The following is a 19,433-nucleotide window of genomic DNA, read 5'->3' as shown; positions in this document are numbered from 1 at the left end:
GTTCTCTCACTTTCTCTCAAAATAAATACATAAACTTTTTAAAATAAAAATTAAAAACTTCCTTTTTATAAACTAATTTTTTCTTAATAGAAAGAGTAATAAATTTTTCTTAATAGAAAGAGTAATAAACGCCCATGATTTTTAACAAGTTCAAATAGACACAACGGTATAAATATAAAGTAAATATCCCTCCCAGTTTGGATCTCCCAGTATCCAGGTTCCCTTTCCAAAGGCATTCACTGAGACCAAAAGTTCTATGACCTTGAGCAGTATTAAACACATTTGCACTTTTTTCACACAAATGGAAACACTGTGCACGGTTGTGCGCTTGCTCCCATTTTTCACCTAATATATCTTAAATATCTTTCATGTCTGTCCAAATATGTTTTCTATAGATGCACAATAACTTTTTAAGCCAGTCTGATGTTGATGGATAGAATATTTCTAGTCTTTTCTGTTAAAACAATCAAAATTCTTGCACATGTATCTTTTTACACAACAATTATGTATGTTTATAAATATATATAAATTTTATGAAATTATATTACATATTCATATGGATAGAACAAGTACACATATGTGTGCTTATATATATTGACATAGAGACATAAAATTTTTATACCTGAAATTAATTATAAACTAGGTATATTGTTTTCATAGGCATCCTCCAAAAGCATCTTAAATAAGTAATACTAATTTACACTCCTCCCAACAGTAGAAGAGTGTTGTTTCCCTTCTTTGCCAATATAAGTGATAAAAGAATTGCATAACTTCAATAGCATGTTTTCTATTACAAGTTGAGTACTTGCTCATGTTTTAAGCTCTTTGCATTTCTTGCACAGTGAACTGCAATCGTGCCCTTCCTTAATTTTTATTGGAATTTTCAACTTTTTTTGTTGATTTCATGGTCCTTCTCCTACCGCAGACAATTTTTTTCGCGCTGCAGCTTTTATTAAACTTCTTAGTTGCATTTGATAGTTAACTACTCTGTTGCTTCTTTTTGAAGGGCTCTTTACCTTAGACTTCAGAGACAACACACTCTCCATACTCTCTAGCTGCTCTTTTTCAATCATTTTTATAGTTCATCCTCCTCTAGTGGCTTTTTGTGGGGGAGGCAGTGTCCCAAAAGCAAAACATAATGCAAACTATACAATGGATACTCTACAGCATATACCATGTATGTTCTATCTTTCTCTTCCCCTCCACTTGTGCAACCACACTTATTTTTGGGGTGATCTTCAGAAGAAATTTTTAGGCAAGTCAAGCAAATGCAAATATAAGAACCTTGTTTTTCCTTCTTTCTTACGTAAAAGGTAGCATCATTATGTAATCTCCTACCTTGCTTTATTCATAATAGTATGTCTTCATGGCCTTTTCATGTGTGTATATTGAGAGATTCTTCACTGTTCTGATAGCTGTATATACCAATGAGTTCTAAAATGACTTTCAAATTTGTATCTATTTCCAGCCCAAACATTTCTTTTGAGTTTGAGACTCATAGATTCAACAACCGATTTGATTCCAAGTCACTTATTTAGAGTTTTCTGTTATTGCTTCTATGGGCTGTATATGTTCCAAGAGCATAATTTTTTTTTAATTATGGACTGTAATGATACATTTAAGTTAGAAAATATTTGATTAAATATATTTCTCCCAGTGGTTTGTAAATTCCTTGCTATTAAGAACAACATCTTTGTTTTCTTTTTCTTTTTTTTTAACATTCTATCCCCACCTCTTAGCATTGTCTTTGTCACATGGAGTTTGTGTAATAAATGCTGAGTGAATGAAAAAAATGAATAAAAAGATAAATTAACACTGTCTTTCATTATGTGTTACTCTATTAATTGTTCTTAGGACATATTAATCAGATTTCTAAATGATTTATGTTAGGAGGAAAAGGGGGTGTCATAAATGGCAAAATCAGAAGAAAAACATGAATACACTAGATGATTAGGAGTTTTAACCCCTAGAACCAGATAGTTCTTTTACACAACAATTTCTTTTTTAAAAATGTTTATTCATTTTTGAGAGAGAGAAACAGATACAAAGAGACAGAGCATGAGTGGGGGGTGGGGGGCAGAGAGAAAGGGAGACAGAATCCAAAGCAGTCTCCAGGCTTTGAGCTGTCAGCACAGAGCCCGACGCGGGTATTGAACCCATGATATTTGAGATCATGACCTGAGCTGAAGTCGGCCACTTAACCTACTGAGCCACCCAGAAACCCCTCTTTTACACAACACTTTCTTTAAAAATGTGAAATCAAATGTAATTTTATTGTATTTTTCTTTTTTATCCTCTTATTGATTCACTCTCAACGTCCTGTGTATTTCATATATGAAAACAATGTATACTAGGAATAGTAAGCACCACTAAAACTCCTTATAAAGTTCCAGATTAAGAACTCTGATGTGGAATAACTCAAAACTGAGATATTGCTTAGTTCTCAAAGCTATTTAGGTATGAATATTTATCTTGAATGACTCAAGTTCTTGATGTTCTCTGCTGAAAGAATTAAATAAAAATTTATGGTCGTCAAAAACTACTTTGAGTGAACAGAGCATGCTGGGAAATTTCTTTCTATCAAACACATATTTCTTATTGCTGTTGTTCAGCACAGCAAGTTGGATGACTTTTGTCTTTCATTTTTAGCCAGTGCATTCAGTTGGGAAAAAGTCAGTGCTCTATCTTTAAAGAGACTAGCACTTTACCGAATTAATACCTGGGAATTCTCCTCAAGTAGAAAAGCCATTTTTCTCTTTTTCCTTTCTTCTTTTTCTGCAATCTGTAAAGCTCCACCACCTAGTGGAGTCACATAAATAGCATTACAGTCTCCGTATGTGGGAGAAGAGGTAAGTCTCATTATTTTAGATCTGTGTGTTGTTCATAAGGAATCAAAACGGGATTTAAACTTGTTTTCCTGGTTGTTGCTACTATTTTCCTCTTCATGTGTGTGTTTGTGTGTTTCTGGTGCACTTAAAGGAATGAAGGACTTGAGATGTTTTCACTTTAAATAGAACTTTATTGAGGTAAAATTGGCATAAAATAATCTGAACATATTTAAAGTATACAATTTGATAGATTTTGACTTATGTACATCCTTGTATCTATCTATGAAACTATTACCACAATAAAGATAATGACTATCGTTTGCTCCCAAAAGTTCCTTCTGTCTGTAACCTCTCCCAACCCATCCCCATCCTCAAGCAACTGCCTTGCATGTTTAGAATTTTATATAAATGTTATTGTACAGTGGGCATTTTTTTGTCTTTTATAAAATATTTTGGGTTAATTTTACTGGAATCAAAGTTCATAATTATTTTACAATGCATCTATTTTATTAAGTATATCAATAGTTTATTCATTTCTATTTCTGAGTAGAGTCCCAGTGTATGGATAGACTAGATTGTACACCCATTCACCTACTGATGGAAATTTGGATTGATTCTAGTATTGGGCTATTATAAATAATGCCTCTATTAAAATATTTGTACAAGTTTTTGCATGGGCATCCACTTTCATTTCTTATGGGAAAATACATAACTGTGGGGCGTCTGGGTGGCTCAGTCCGTTAAGTGACCGACTTTGGCTCAGGTCATGATCTCGCGGTTTGTGAGTTCGAGCCCCGCGTCAGGCTCTGTGCTCACCGCTCAGAGCCTGGAGACTGCTTCGGATTCTGTCTCCCTCTCTGTCTGCCCCTTTCCTGCTTGCTCTCTGTCTCTCTCTCAAAAGAAACATTTAGAAGAAGAAGAAAATATAAAAGTGCAAAATGGCTAGGTTATATGGCAGGTAAGTGTTTAACTTTTTAAGAAACTGCGAAATTGTTTTAGAAAGACCTCCCAATATAAAATTCTCCCCAAGTTTTGTAACTTCTTACCTTCTTATTTCTCAGCTCCCGGACTTCCTTTTACTCTCACTGCCTGCTGCCATAAGTCAGACCTTGTTCTCTCCATCTGGATGTCCAGCTTCCAACCTCACCAGACTTCAATCCATTCCCTGTACTGCAGATAGAGTGCTCTCTCTCTTGTACATGAATATGATATTACTCTCCTGAATAAAACACTTAAATATCTCCCCACTCCCTTCTGCCACTAATGCCTACAAAAACCATGTAAACGCTTAAATATGTGCACCTAGGGCCTCCCTGCTTTGGTTTCCTGCACAGGTCTCATGGCCCCTCATTCCCCATGCCCCACATTCTGGACCTCACAACTTGCTATTCCCTACACAGCTATTTCTAGCCTTCTTTAATGTCCGTGTTGGATGTTACAATACTTATAGTATTTATAATACAACATTACTCATTTATTGGGACTAAAAGTCTCCTAAAAAACAATCTCCTTGTATCCCTAATACCTAGGGTTGTCCTTGCCACCCCCTGCAGGCTTATAACAAACATCCACCGCATGCCTAGTGAGTGCATACATGATTTAAATGAGATGTATGTTTTCTATAGGAGAAAGTATTCCAGTCACTAAAACTCCATTGCCCAAGATGGAGAGCTCCATGCCCTGGAAAATGCAGAGTGAAGCCGATTATAAAAAGCATGTCCTTTTCTGTGGGACAGAGGTTATCCAAGCCAAGGGAGAGTGCTCCGGGACCGTGAGGGCGGTGGTGCTACAGACTGGTGAGTGAGCATCCCTTCTTTGGTTTGTTACTTTAATGAAATATTTTTGCTCAGTGTGTCTAGTGCCTGAAATCTATTAGGTAAGCAATAGTCTTTCGATAACGAACCAAACCTATTAAAGTTCCATATTTCAAGTGTGAATTGCACTATGGCACATGCCTTTTAGTCAACAAAATACCGATGACAATAATTACTATTAACATGTTTTGTAGTTTAGAAACTATCTCTATATATCAAACCTGCACAGCAAAGATGCTTGTTCCCACTTCGTACATAAATAGGCTGAGGTCAGCACAATCTGAACAAACTTAAAAAAAAAAAAATCACATAGTCACTGACAGACCTGGGTCTAGAACTTAGATTTTTTAACCCCAAATCCCAAGTTTTTTCTAGCCAGGGTTAGAAATTGAAAACTTGAGGGGCGCCTGGGTGGCTCAGTCGGTTAAGCGTCCAACTTCAGCTCAGGTCATGATCTCACGGTTCGTGGGTTCGAGCCCCGCATTGGGCTCTGTGCTGACAGCTCGGAGCCTGGAGCCTGTTTTGGATTCTGTGTCTCCTCTCTCTCTGCCCCTCCCCCACTCGTGCTCTGTCTCCCTCTGTCTCAAAAATAAATAAACATTAAAACAATTTTAAAAAGAAATTGCAAACGACACTGAAAAGTATTAGAGATTAAGTCCATCAGTATTTACTGGGTCCTATGGTTTAATTTCAAGTAACGTGTGTGTGTGTGTATGTGTGTGTGTGAGTCGTTTCCTTAAAATGAAGTTATATTGGGCAAGGCTGTGTTCTGATCTCAGTGTGGTGGTTTCCTATCTCCGGGTCGCATTGATTTTGAAAGTAGAGAGAAGAAAGATCAGAATGGAATAGGCTCTGAAAAAGTAAGATATTTCCATTCTAGCACTCAGGTGTCTTCCCAATTGTCCTTTAATTGTGTTTGGGTTTAAGCACTGTTGAAATATCTCTAGAGAAAAACAAAGGCCATGTTGAGGCTTAGAAGCATGCTAGTAGTAGGATTTGTCATCCTAAGAATGTGGATTGTGTGTTTGTTACTTCAGGATTCAACACTGCAAAAGGGGACCTCGTGAGATCCATTCTGTACCCGAAGCCAATGAATTTTAAGCTTTACAGGGATGCCATCAGGTTCCTCCTGTGCCTTGTAGGGACAGCAACCATTGGGATGATCTATACTTTGTGCGTCTATGTGCTCAGCGGGGTAAGTTGCTTTTGTTCTTTTACTACATGCACATGTAACACTCATGGAGGTATAATTTATACTCTGCGTGTTAACCTTAATCTCAGCCATGGTGTATAAACCTGGGAAACAAAGCCAAACGCTGATACCTGAACATGTACTCACAGATCGCCAATATGAGAGATTGATCCCCAAGTAATATTATAACAATCAGAACTAGAGGGGCAAAACGCTGTTTCCCGAGCTACCAACAGTGCCTCTCATCTTGTACACTTCTTACACCATTTTTTCCTTTTCGATCTGAGAATATGTTTATCCCAGTAACGTAGTATTTTGGCGTTATTAAATAAGGAGCTGAAAATAAAACCTGGATACCCCATGTTGGTGAGGCCATGGCAAATTTGTCCATTGTTCTCTGCTGGTAGCAGTAATGAATCGTTACAAACTGTTTCATTGCACTTTGGAAAATCTATGAGAGCCATAAACCGTGCATACTTTTTGACCCACTCAAATCATTTCTGGGAATCTGACCTAAGGAAGTAAACAAAAAGGAGGAAAAAAAGTCATATGCACCAAGCTGTTCAGGACTGATTTACCTGTAATAGCTGAAGAGTGACTTTATGTCCCAGGAGCCTCCAGAGGAGGTGGTGAAGAAAGCCCTTGATGTCATCACAATTGCGGTCCCTCCTGCTCTACCTGCTGCTCTGACCACAGGCATTATCTATGCCCAGAAGAGGCTGAAGAAGAGAGGCATCTTTTGCATCAGCCCCCCCAGAGGATCAATGTATGTGGACAATTAAACCTTGTCTGCTTTGACAAGGTGTGTTTCACCCTCATTATCATTGCCATTTTTATCATCGTGGTCATCGGGTAGAGGCGCTTCACACTTTTCTGGGGCAGGAAACACAGGATGTGTTATCTGCCTACCTTTTATCTCTGGTTGGATGCGTAATGTAGGAAAGGCACGTCTCTTGAGCTTCCAGATTCTGGGGTTTAGAAGAGGGAGAGTAGGTACTGAATAAGCGGGTCTTTGAAAGTCCTTCCAGCTCTAGTATTTTCTAAAACACAGTTAATTAAGGTAGCATTCTGTCCCTCCCCAGACAAAACCACATACAAGGAAAAAAACTTAAACCCTTCACTATGGTCCCTGCTTGACCATTACCATGGTCAATAATATTGCCTAGCATATAGTCAGTGCGCAATAAATATTTATTGGTTTAATAATGAATAAATAAATAATGAATAATAATAAACAATGATGAATAATAATGAATAATGCATAATGATGAGTAAATAATAATTAATCATAATAAATAATGAATGAATTAAAAAAGGAAGAATTTATTTAACTGTATTTTCCTTGGGCAGTTGCACTTGGCTATAGGAAAGCTCCAATCAAATCCTTACTGTATTTTCCCATCTGTAGTGTATTGCTTAAAATCATTCTTGACTATATGCCAGTTATTCCCAACCAGCCTCTTATTCTACCTCCTCCTGAATATATTCTTTTGGTCTGGTGTCTGCCTATACTGAGTGAGGGGAGGGGCTGTGAGAGGGTAAGGCAGGGATGATGGGCTGTTTTGTGTCCAGGTCTTCATTTATAAAGGGGCTTGATGACTGCAGAGAGAGGTCAATGCCTTTGAAGGAAGTTTAACATTACAGTTCTCCTGGTAAGGAAAGGCACAGTCCTGTGGGCCATGGGAGGAATGGCAAGTTTGGATAAGGGATCTGAGGAAATGCCTAGACCAGGGCCTTTACTGGGGTCTCTACGAGGAAGGCAGGTCAGGGCAGGGTAAACAGCTTATGACTGGCTAGTTTGAACGATTTGGGTGAGCTTTGGGCTGCAGGGTGGTCTCTGGCCCTTGGCCCCAGGATGATGAAGGCAGAGGACTATTGCCTCCTGAGGAGTAGGGGCCAGGTAGATGATTAGTTTGCATGTCAAAGGCACGCGGAGTCCCTTACTATCTCTAAGAATTGGCTAGCCCAGGAGATGGAGTCTTTCCTTAGAAAGGTTTTTTAAGATGTCAAATCATCATAATATATAGAAAATTAATACAACACAAGGGTATAATAGGCAGGTGAATATGGGCAAATGAGTGGATTTAGGAAAGCAATAGAGCCGGTGGTTTTGACCAGAGCAAGACGTCAGTAATGGGAGAGGTTTGTACACCTTTGCTATCTGGCTAAGACATTTGTACATACCTTCCAGGCAGTGCCGAACCTTTGAAAGTGGTTTTTGGTTCTGTTTTTGCTTTCTCAATAGTTGTTCTCCTTTTTCTTACTTTTGTTGTGGCAAAATGAACATTCCATAAAATTTACCGTTTTAACCATCTTTAAGTGGCTTTAAGTGCACTTACATTGTTGCGCAATCATCACCGCCATCCATCTTGAGAATTGTTCTATCTTCCCAAATGGAAACCCTGTGTCCATTAAACAGGACACTGAAGTTCTTGAGGACAGAAAAGTAATAGGATCAGAGCTATATTACATGGTTACTGGACTATCAGCGAGACCTACCACGATCAGAAGGCTAACATGGCTCTTGCCAGCATTTCTGAATTACTTTGTGATCCAATTAGCATAACAAAGAAGAATGTTCTATTTGTGGGGTCATCTCATCCCTGCCCTTGGCAAAAGAAGCAGGGGTGGGACAAATCATTATGACATGAATTTGCATAAAATAAGTAATAATTAGGGGTAATTATCATAATTTGCTCTTACTCTGTGTCAGACATTAAATCAAGCACTTTATTTGTATTATCTAATTTGACGTTCACAATAACCTCATCCGATTATAAGCACATTGTACAGGTAAGGGCTCCGAGGTTCAGAGGGATTAAATAACTCTCCCAGGTCATACAGCTAGTGTTTTAAATGAGTCCAAGCTCTTCATCATTATCCTGTACGGAGAGAAATACCAAAAAGCACCCTCTTTTACCTAACAGGTGTCAAAGAGCAAACCACCTGTTTAGAGCAGGGAAAAAGTCTACTCCCATTACTTATTTCTGATGACCTACTTTTATCTTCTGCTGTAAAACCTGGGACTCACCCATTTTATAGCTCTTACAGGCTTACCAAGACTTTCCCATTAGATCCTCACAACCAGCCTCTGAAGTCTATAAGACAGATACCGTTTTCTTCCTTTATCGCCAGCTTGGTGGTACAACTGGTAGGAGCCATCCAAGCTTCTGCCGAGGACCCCAGGATTCCCACCTGACTGTGTCCTTCCTTGAGGTGCTGATTTCAGTAACGTGTTTGTGACATGTATTTCCCTGTTAAAACATACCTTAGGGGCTGTCGCTTCAGAGTAAACCGAGCCCTCGTTTCTGTTTAGACAGGCACCTTAACAAGGGATGGTTTGGATCTCTGGGGAGCCGTGCCCTGCGATAGGAGTGGGTGAGTACCTGGGACTGAATGCACTGGAGTTTCTCTTTTCCCAGAGAAAATACTCTGCATTTTCTCTTGAAAATTAATAATGAAGACATTTTGGCTTCAGAGCAGTCGGTTGCCAGAGTGCCTTCATGTAATGTCTCTTTGGAGCACTTCCAAGTCTTACTGAAACATGCATAGCTCCCTACACCCTATCCCCTGCCCCATTCCACTCGCAAACCTAGGAGACAGAGGGGTTTCGCGTCTTTGCTAAGATGTGATTTGTAAAACCATTTTTAAATTTTTTTTAATGTTTATTTATTTTTGAGCGAGCGAGAGGGAGAGAGAGAGAGAGAGAGAACAGGGGAGGGGCAGAGAGAGAGGGAGACACAGAATCCAAAGAAGGCTCCAGGCCCCAAGCTGTCAGCACAGAGCCCGAGATCATGACCTGAGCCAAAGTCAGATGCTTAACCAACTAAGCCACCCAGGCACCCTGCAAAAAAATCTTAAAACTGTAATATGCTGTCAGCATATTAGTCAGGGGCCTGAAGTTGACCCACTGTACCTGATTTGGAGAATACCAGGACACGGTCCCTCAGGGAGGTAACATTCCTTCTACAAACTGAAGCCTTTCAGTTTGCCTGGAAGGAGAACACTGCACTGACTTGTGCACAGAGAGTTTCAGGAAGAGCAGCAGCCGTGAACCCGTAGCTAACGCACTCATTTTCCTTGGTATTGCAGTTCTGGAAACTCCACCTTTTGGGGGCAGGGCAACTCCTCCTTTCTGGCCAGAAAAGACTCCTTTTTTGGCAATTTTCAGTTCGGGGTGGTATGAGTTGCATGGCTCTCTTGTGTGGCCCTCTTGTGGGCATGTCTAACATTGCACCCCCGCCTCTGCTTTTTGTGGTCACTACCTCCACTTGAGAACAGAACACGAACCATCTGACTTTTATATTTTTTTTAAATGAAAGTATTTCCCCCGTATCCTCACATCCTCCATCACAAAAGCATCTACTACATAAAAGGTACATTGTGGTTCTTCTTATATGCAGGTGACCTATAATTTATCCACAAAATATTTTAATTACATGTGTGTAATACAGTTTCATATGAAAATATTATTTATAAGCAAGTCTATTTCCTGGGTTAACAAATAGATCTCAGTGCTTCTAGCCGCTTTGGTCCACAGGAGAAACCTCTTATAAATATTAAACGTTCTCAAGTTCTTTTCATTTTGTCTCAAACATAGATTTAGATATAGACCTGGTCTTCCTGTTCATTTGTATGTTTCCACTTCAGCTTCCACAAAAAAATGTATGTATTTATTCAAATACGTGAGCATCCTGAGAGTAGTTGGTCTTTTATTTATATTTGTGTTCCTAGTGCCGTAGCACTATACCAGGCACATGGGCACACACAACAGGTGCCCAGCAAATGTTTAAAATGAATTTACTATGTTCCACCTTTTTTTTTTATGTTCCATCTTTTGAATGTTTTCCACTTATTGAATTCAGGCATCCTCTTATTCACAAAACTTTCTATTTCTAAAAGTAACCTGTCAGGGGCACCTGGGTGGCTCAGTCGGTTAAGCGGCCGACTTCAGCTCAGGTCGTGATCTCGTGGTCCGTGAGTTCGAGCCCCGCGTCGGGCTCTGTGCTGACAGCTCGGAGCCTGGAGCCTGCTTCTGTTTCTGTGTCTCCCTCTCTCTCTGCCCCTCCCCCGTCTGCGCTCTCTCTCTGCCTTTCAAAAATGAATAAATGTTTAAAAAATTTAATAAATAAATAAGTAAAAGTAACCTGTCAAATTGAAATAAAAACATTGATACAATGTTTAAGTTATTGATTGATTAATTAAGCCTGCTACTCTTGCTTCCTAAAAGGGAAATTTAAAATTTGAAAAGAAAGATAACATCAGAGAAAACCTACTCAATACTAGGTAGAAGTCAGCATCTGACTTACAGGCTATTAAATATCTTCTTGTAAAAGGTAAGCTCATCTTTAATAATTCTTTTCCAAAAAGTCCTGCCCAATGTGCCAGATACTTCAAGAACCACCTGGGTTACTTGAGCAGGATCAATCATAAACATTCAAATAAAAATACAAGGACAAGGATGAGAGAGAGTTCTATTTATTTGTTATACAAACAAGAGTTTGGCCCAGTCCCCAGGAACTCAGAATTATATATTCAGAATTACGTAGCAATGACAATATGTGTGCCATGTTAAAAATAGGATTTTTTCCCCTTAATCTGTGTTTGCTTTTCAGTGTGAGCTTAAGCATCTGTGTTAATCACGCTGCTGGTGATTGCTTAATGTGTACTACAATACTGGGGGACGTGTTGGAAACCACTAAGACAACTTGAACTACTGATATATAATAATAAATATAATCAACAGGGTCAGTAATCAGCCAAGAGGTTTTTGAACTTGTAGGGAAACTTGAATGAGCAAGACAGGAAGAAATACGCCTGGATTATGAGTTAGCTCTGTGATGGGGAGGCTTTCAGGAATAAAAGGCTAGAGCAAACTAAGGCCATATTTAAAGAAATTCAGTGTCCATATCATGGGAAATAATAATCTGATCCTGGAGAACATGTTTTAAGACAAAATGTGACACATAAAAACTTTTCCAGTAATGAGTAATTAGGGTGGTAGAGAGGTCTGGAAACTGTACACTGGAGGCACAGCTAGAGGTCCTATGGTAACCCCAGAGGAAGAAGAGATAATAGGGCCACAGCTGAGCTGGTCCACAAATCTGAAACAAGAGCATGTAGACTCTGGCCCCTTGGAAGCACCTGCCCCTCTGACGTCCCCCACGTAGGATGGGCTGCTTTGTGGACCACCTACGGTACTCCACGTGTAAGACATGACAGCAAGGCTTCAAAGGACATGCATCTAGTGAACCTGAGGCCACACTTGATGGCTTCATCTCTGACTTAGTGAAAGAACCCTGCATGTGACAATTGGAGTTGTACCTCAGTAGGTTTTAGACGAGGCTACTTTCTATAAAAAAATGATGGTGATGATGGACGCTAGATGTCAGGATGGAAGAGGGGGACACAATGTCCTTTTCAAAAATGCTTTTTTTTAAAAGTTCTGTATCATTAAAGTCTTTCGGTTTTCCAGTAACTAACTCATTCATTTATTCACTCATACATTTGTTGAGTATCTGCTGTGGGCCAAACATCAGATATGTTGGAGAGAAAGATGGAAAAATGTATGCCTGCCCCGAAGGGTTGAGTGAAGGAGATGCACATATACACACACAGCCATACAATGAGCTAGCCTGTGCTTCTCACCGCATTGGAAATGAAGTGGTCTGGTAGTTGGGGTGGTAGTGGATGTGTTTCAAACTAAGGGTGATACTTCTAGTTTTTTCTATACCTCTGGGATTAAATCAGTGCCAGAGAAAGAGCAAGGAAAAGAAAGAGTTTGAGACAAACCTCAAGGACCTTTCTCACGCTTGCTGAATTTATAGAAGAATAACGGCTAAATAAAGCATGATTGATTTGGGGGCATTAGAAGATGCATGACATCTTGCATGCCATTAGAAGATGCATGCTGCAGTAATTTTTCAACAGATATTTACTTCCACAAGCTCCATTTGAGCATGGATGGATAGACTGAAGGCCCTTCCCTTTTCTCCTTCAGGTTCCAGGAAGTCCACAGCTTTGTGTCCGGCAGGTCTTTGCCATGGGGCCCGCTGTGTGCGGCCATGGCCAGCTGCCACTCTCTGATTCTTCTTGATGGGACCATCCAGGGAGATCCTCTGGATCTCAAGATGTTTGAAGCCACCACCTGGGTAAGATCCTGCTCTGCAGAGAACCTAAGAAGCTTCTTCAATGCCAGAGCAACACAGATTTTATCGTATTCAATACTTTCAATATAGAGGTACATGCAGTAGTGATGGACAAACTAATCTAAGTCTGTTTTCCTCATCTGTACAATTTAACTAATAATAGTATCTCCATTGTGGAGTTATGAGGATAAATGGAATGAAATTTAAAAAAAAAAATCCCTGATAGTATGCCTGGGACATTGTAGGTTAACCATAGTCATACAATTATTCTATATCTTCCAACTCTTGAGACAACATAATTGCTGTATAATTATTTTCCAACTTTTGAGCAATGTCTGATTGTAAAGTTTTCTAGAACACGGGGATTAGGAAACAGCACTGTCTCCACTGCTTAGGATAACTCATTGTTACCAAAAGTTTTATTCCTATTAATTGAATATTGACTTTGTTTCTAAGACTGGAAGAAATAAAAAGGGAAACCGTGAAAGAGCTTTTGTTGAGATTTTAAAGTAGATATAAGAGCAAAACGTATAGTTCAGGACCAGGTCTCTGGTTTCCCGGTTCCAGTTTTGGCTCTGCTCTGACTGCTTGACCCTGTGAAGGCATCCCTCTTGTTAAAGTGTTGGCTCCCATGACCTTAAAACAAAAGGGTTTGCATTAGATCAGCAGTGTTCATATAAAACAAACAAACAAAATGAAATAACAGAGCTGGAATCTTTTCTCCAAAGGAAACCTATTCAGAAACATTCTATTAAAAAACCAACAGTTGGAGTTGCTGTGGTTGACATAGAAGATAGACCCTGTGTAGTACAGGAAACGCTCGCCACAAGCCCACTCCTACTCCCGGAAGCCCTGTGCAGTTCTAGGCCTCAGTGATCCCCGCGTGCTACCCTGCTAAAGGAGACAGTCTCTAGGGTCCCTTCCAGCACTAGTGGGATATGGTTCTGTAGCAGTCTGATGTCACTCTGCCAGTCCCCCCATTTCTTCTGGGTTACTGTTTTTCTGTATCTTTAAGTAGGAATTACAATTTCCTTTCTGAGATTATTTCAGCTGCTGGATGATATGATTACAAAGCATTTTGACATCTTTGGGTAAAAGGTTCCTTTGACTATAATTTAGGGTTATTATTACACCAATTACTGAGCGTTTACTGAACGCTAGCCACGTACATCACAGTCCCTGCCCTGCCTGGCCCTGAGGACTATCGATTCAAATTAGACAGAGAAGGAAGGGTGGGAACAGTGTCGAACTCCGGGAAAACAAAGACAGTATGGTGCTTGCCTCACACAAGCCTGCCTCTTCATGCTCACTATTTTCAAGTTAAGCTTTTCAGAAGCGGAGAATGAACCTTTATGCAGCACATTCCAACAGAGAAAGCAGGATAAATTGCATGAATAATTCAGAGGTGTCTGCCTTGCAAGTTCTGTGGCATTTCCAATGCACTCCGCCCCCCCCCACCCCAGCCCCGTGGCAAAATAAGTCTGGTTCACCTCCATCTGACTGAGGGAGGTGACACTGAGAATACATCAAGGTGGCCTGAGGATTTTCTCAAAGAGGGGGTTTGAGCGTGGTATCAGTGGACGAATAAGAACTAAATCTCTACAAAGAAATATCCCATTTGTGAAACAGGAGATGGCGGTTTCTGGGGACGATTTCCACATCAAGGGAGTGCCAGCACATGCCATGGTAGTTAAGCCCTGCAAAACAGCCAGCCAGGTAAGCCTTGCCTGCTATCTGCCCTCAAATGCCCAGACTCAAAGGGAAATTTTTGAAGGGAAAATTTTGAAGACAGACGTGTCTTCTTTGAATTCCATAGGTGAAATTGCTAAGACCTTGCTTCCTGTATTTGCTAAAATAAGAATTGAGGGAGTAGTGAACTCTGACTAGCTAGAAGCTATGTTGGTATGTCCCTCTCCATTCCCCCTCCCTCACCAGGTGCCAGTGGAAGGAATTGCAATCCTGCATCTGTTCCCATTCTCATCAGCACTGCAGAGGATGACAGTCATTGTCCAAGAGATGGGGGGTGACCGGCTGGCATTCATGAAAGGTGCACCGGAAAGGGTGGCCAGCTTTTGCCAACCTGAGACAGGTAAGCGAATAGACTTGTGATTCAACAGACGGATCTGTTATTTCCAGCCCAAATGTGTCCCATCAGCACATGATCTATAAATTTAATTGCCTACTGGCCGTTGCTAATTCGGTAACCCAACTGGCATCCCAAACTCAATACTTCTCTTTCTCACTTCCTGTCTTTTCCATCTTGGTGAATGGTATTAAGAATTTCTGCCGCTACTCCCAATTTAGGACTCAGCCCTGATTCCTCCCTTTCTTTCAGAGCCTCTATTTTATCAATTGCTAATCCATGGCCCTCTCATTCCATCCACCCAGACCCTCATCACCTTTCCCCTGGATCACTTCGATGTTTGGTGAATCCTGGTCCCAGGTTCCCCTACTCTGATTCACCCTTCATACTGTGGCCAGATAGGTTTTTCCACCACATAGTATAACCGTGTTGTCACTTTCTTGCTGCTATTCTTTCGGTCACTTCCCATAGGTTGCAGGATAGTCTCAGACTCCTTTAGGATCACACATAAGTCCTTCACGATCTGGATCCTATCACACTTTCCAGATATGCCTTGCCACTCCTATCCTCTCTCCTCATGCTTCCCCCGAGCTGAACTCACTACTCAAGTCTTGCTGTCTTGTGTCTCTATGTTTGAGCATATGATGCTCCCTTGGCCAAAATGCCTTTCCCTTCCTTCATCTACCCACTTCCCGCCAGTATGATACAAGCACCTCGAAATGTTTCTATAGCACACAGCAATTGCTTAGATCTCATTACACTGGCAATGATCTCATTCCACTGGTTGTTACTAACCCGACAGAGATCTTTAAAGCAGGGTCTGCCGTTCAGTCTCTGTAGAGCCAATATCTGACACATACATGGTAAGTAGACTCTCAATGAATGCTTGCTGGTCAAACTGGAGAAAAAAGAATTACACACGTTTCCCATCTTTTTTTCTTTTTTCTTTTTTTGTCCTGCTTTTTTCTCATTTCAGCTTCACTGGATCCCAACCCTGACAGTATAATTATATCTAGGGTTCTCACTGACTTATTTGTGTATCTTTTACGAGGTGTGTTTTCTTGGGAAAGAGTTGGATCTGTTTGTAAAGAATTTTTCCACTGGTACCAGCGGAATAAATGTTGCATACTAATCTTGCCTTATTTTCTGAACAGTACCAACTAGTTTTGTTAGTGAACTTCAGATTTACACGACACAGGGCTTCCGGGTCATAGCACTGGCCTACAAGAAGCTAGAAATGGATCATCACACCACTGCCTTCACCAGGTAAGTAGGGAGGATTTGATAAAGCAGAATGGGTTGCTGGGCAGTGGACTGGGCAGTGGACTGAACAACACAGCTTGCTGGATTGGTGTGCCTAAAATGTCTCTGAACTTGGTAAACAGGGATATAGTCATCCCTGTCCTGCCTCAGCCACAAAGCTGATGTGAACACTGGGAGAATTTCTGAGAAAAAACTGTATAAACTATAAAATATGACATCATTGTACAGCTTTGTAAAAATAGACATAGGAAATTAACCAACGTTTCAGAGAGTTTGAAATGGTGGTGAGGACCCTGTTTTGAAACAAATACAAGTAGCTCATTTTTTGTTAGAGTTAGCAAATTAGTTGCTAGAAAACATAACATCTGTCTGAAAAACAATTGATAAATTTGCAACTTAATGAAACAAAGGAACAGAGCTTAGACTTACACAGAATCAGAGGAGCCATTCAGGAGGTAGTTTTGAGATGTAAAAGAGGTGCCTAAAAACTAAAATGGACTCAAGTATTTATGTGCTCAAATTTCTTGTTGTATTTTCCACCATTTATAGGCTACCTTGTTTATTTCACCTTCACTGCCATGTCCAGTACTCCGTGTCAGCTTCAACAAAACTTATTTTGTTATTTTGAATCTTGAATTTGGGAGGTCTAACATACTTGTGCTCAATCCTATCAGATTCAACACTCCTATTGTCATATTTTGTACCACTTCCTTTAAAATAAAATTCATATGTAATTTGATCGGCACGTATTTTCTATAAAAATTGGGGCGTCTGAGTGGCTCAGTTGGTTGGGTGTCCAACTTCAGCTCAGGTCATGATCTCACGGTTTGTGGGTGCAAGCCCCGCGTCGGGCTCTGTGCTGACAGCTCGGAGCCTGGGGCCTGCTTCGGATTCTGTGTCTCCCTCTCTTTCTGGCCCTCCCCGACTCATTCTCTGTCTCTGTCTCTCAAAAATAAATAAAAATGTAAAAAAATAAATAAATAAAAATAAAAAAAATAGAAATAAAGACCATGCCCTGTTATATAGTAAACATAGAAGCAAACGTGCAATTCATGACAAAAAGTCATATTTCAGTGAATGCTCAGCTGACTCCACTAAATCTAAATGAAGCGCTATGTTGCTTGCCCCTGTGTGCGGAATCACTGTGCTGACTGATACAGGTGCATTTACATATTGGAGTTGCAAATACTGCCAGCAGTCTTGCTTGCTGTCAGCGAGGCGACTCTGAAATGGTTACAAACACTTGGTAAAACTGAATCAAACAGTACAATCTCTTCTCACTTTACATGGCAGTTACATTTCTGAAAATTTCAATAGAATATCAAAAGTGTGCAAAAAATACTTTGTGTTTATATGTAAAACACAGCACGGGGGAAGTATAAAAATTTATATTTGTTTAATATAATATTAGTAGTATTAGATATGCTATAATAACACAGTATACCATATAGTATAATAATAGTACATTATAAACAGTATAAGCCAGTACTGAAAGCATAAATGATTTTTTAATGTCCATGAATGGATGACCTGTAAAATATTCAAGAGGCATGTGAGATGCAGGGGAATTCTTCATGGTGCATTGGTCATTGCAGGAAATCTTGCTTGGATGCATACAAGGTTTCCAAAATGCCTTCTAGAGGCAGCGCCTCTCCTGCTGAAAACCATCAACAGGGTCCAACTGTGTCACTTCGTGAATGGATAGTGGGGTCGAGAGGGGGAAATGGCTCATCAAAGATTACTGAGTATTGGAGTCCTGAGGCCGGCTTAGATTGATCCTTAAAACTTGGGCTATTACAACTCTGGGTATTTGTTGTAATTTAATTGACTCGGGCCATTAAAGTTACTCAAGTCAGAGAGCTAAGAGTGTGAACTTTGAGACTGGATCTCACATTTGAAAGAAAGAAAGAAACAAACAAACAAACAAACAAACATACTTGGGGTCAGTTTGTGGCAGAATTGAGAATGGAACTTTGTTTCTTGAGAACCCATTGACAGATATATATTAAGACTCTGGCTATTATGCTGCTATTTCTGATGATGATAATAAATAGTTGCATATCTACCAGTTTCAAACTCATGATTTTTGAGCTGGTGCGTATAACAAAGCACTAATGGTGAAGATGGATAACCAATAGGGACTTGTGAGGGCTGTGGCACACAGGAGAGTACATTGCCTGGGCTAACAGCATTGAAATTCCAACGTTTCAAAGTCTGGCAAGATCTAAACCCTTATAGGATCCCATAGGATCTAATCTTAGGTTGTCAATTTGCCCCTCCTGTGCTAAAGCCACATCACCATACATCTACTCCTAGCTTAGTTAATTTACCTAAACTTTGCTAATCCCTAATTAGAGCAGAAAATTTTTTCTAGGGTGTGCGTGTGTGTGTGTGCGTGCACGCGTGCAGAGTGCTTCCAACTCTGATACCATAATTTCTTTAAGGGTTCTTTTTGCATATTTCAACCTTTAAAAACAGCCTGGATTCCAAGGACAGGAAATGTAATCTCATGGATGACAATATCCCCTTTGCATCACATTCCCCATTCTTGATTATTTTTAGATGCGTCAGGAGGAGATATACTGTCTGTTCAGGAAGAAGGAAAAAGTAGCTCACTATTCCAGGTTGCAGAGCTTCAGATCCCTCAAGAGACCACTTCTTCTCTACTTCTTGATTTATATTGAAACTCATGAAAAGAAGAATCATGTAGTGTTAGGGCTAGAAGAGATCTTGGAGATCCATTAGTTTTACTACCTTCTTTTACAAAAGAAGAAGTAGATTACCAGACAGAGAAAGTGATTTGCCCATGGTCACACAGCAAAGGTAGTGGCAGATCTGGGTTAAGAACTAGTTAATATCCTGATTACTGTGCATGGAACCCTATGAAGGCCATGTGCCAGGGGAACCAGAAACATGAGTGCCGGGATAGGCTGCAGACTACATCAGATGGCTGACTCTGTGGCCATTTTCTTGACCCAACCTGGTGCCTTGTGGTTGGCTTATGTCATATCTCTGAAAATAGCCAAAGCCTGAGGTTTGGATACGAGGGCCACTAGAAAGTTTGGAGGACCTCATTCAGTCATCAACTAAGTTATCCTTCAAAGA

At 40.2% G+C, this 19,433-nt stretch overlaps 1 protein-coding gene across 1 annotated transcript in view; it reads left to right on the top strand.

Annotated features, from left to right (window-relative positions):
- The first annotated feature begins 3,779 nt into the window (after window positions 1-3,779).
- Window positions 3,780-19,433, top strand: part of LOC123383592 (probable cation-transporting ATPase 13A4) — a 53,367-nt gene continuing 37,713 nt past the window's right edge. The window contains 10 exon segments of the mRNA XM_045051526.1: window positions 3,780-3,786; window positions 4,454-4,624; window positions 5,680-5,837; window positions 6,446-6,583; window positions 6,586-6,636; window positions 9,151-9,212; window positions 12,835-12,985; window positions 14,612-14,698; window positions 14,918-15,071; window positions 16,220-16,331. Coding sequence (XP_044907461.1) covers window positions 3,780-3,786; window positions 4,454-4,624; window positions 5,680-5,837; window positions 6,446-6,583; window positions 6,586-6,636; window positions 9,151-9,212; window positions 12,835-12,985; window positions 14,612-14,698; window positions 14,918-15,071; window positions 16,220-16,331 — 1,091 coding nt within the window.

Source organism: Felis catus (genome assembly GCF_018350175.1).
Source record: "Felis catus isolate Fca126 chromosome C2 unlocalized genomic scaffold, F.catus_Fca126_mat1.0 chrC2_random_Un_scaffold_48, whole genome shotgun sequence".
In the NCBI taxonomy this organism is placed as follows: Eukaryota; Metazoa; Chordata; class Mammalia; order Carnivora; family Felidae; genus Felis; species Felis catus.
The sequence above is the reverse complement of the archived record's forward strand: the minus strand, read 5'-3'. Positions and strand labels throughout refer to the sequence as shown.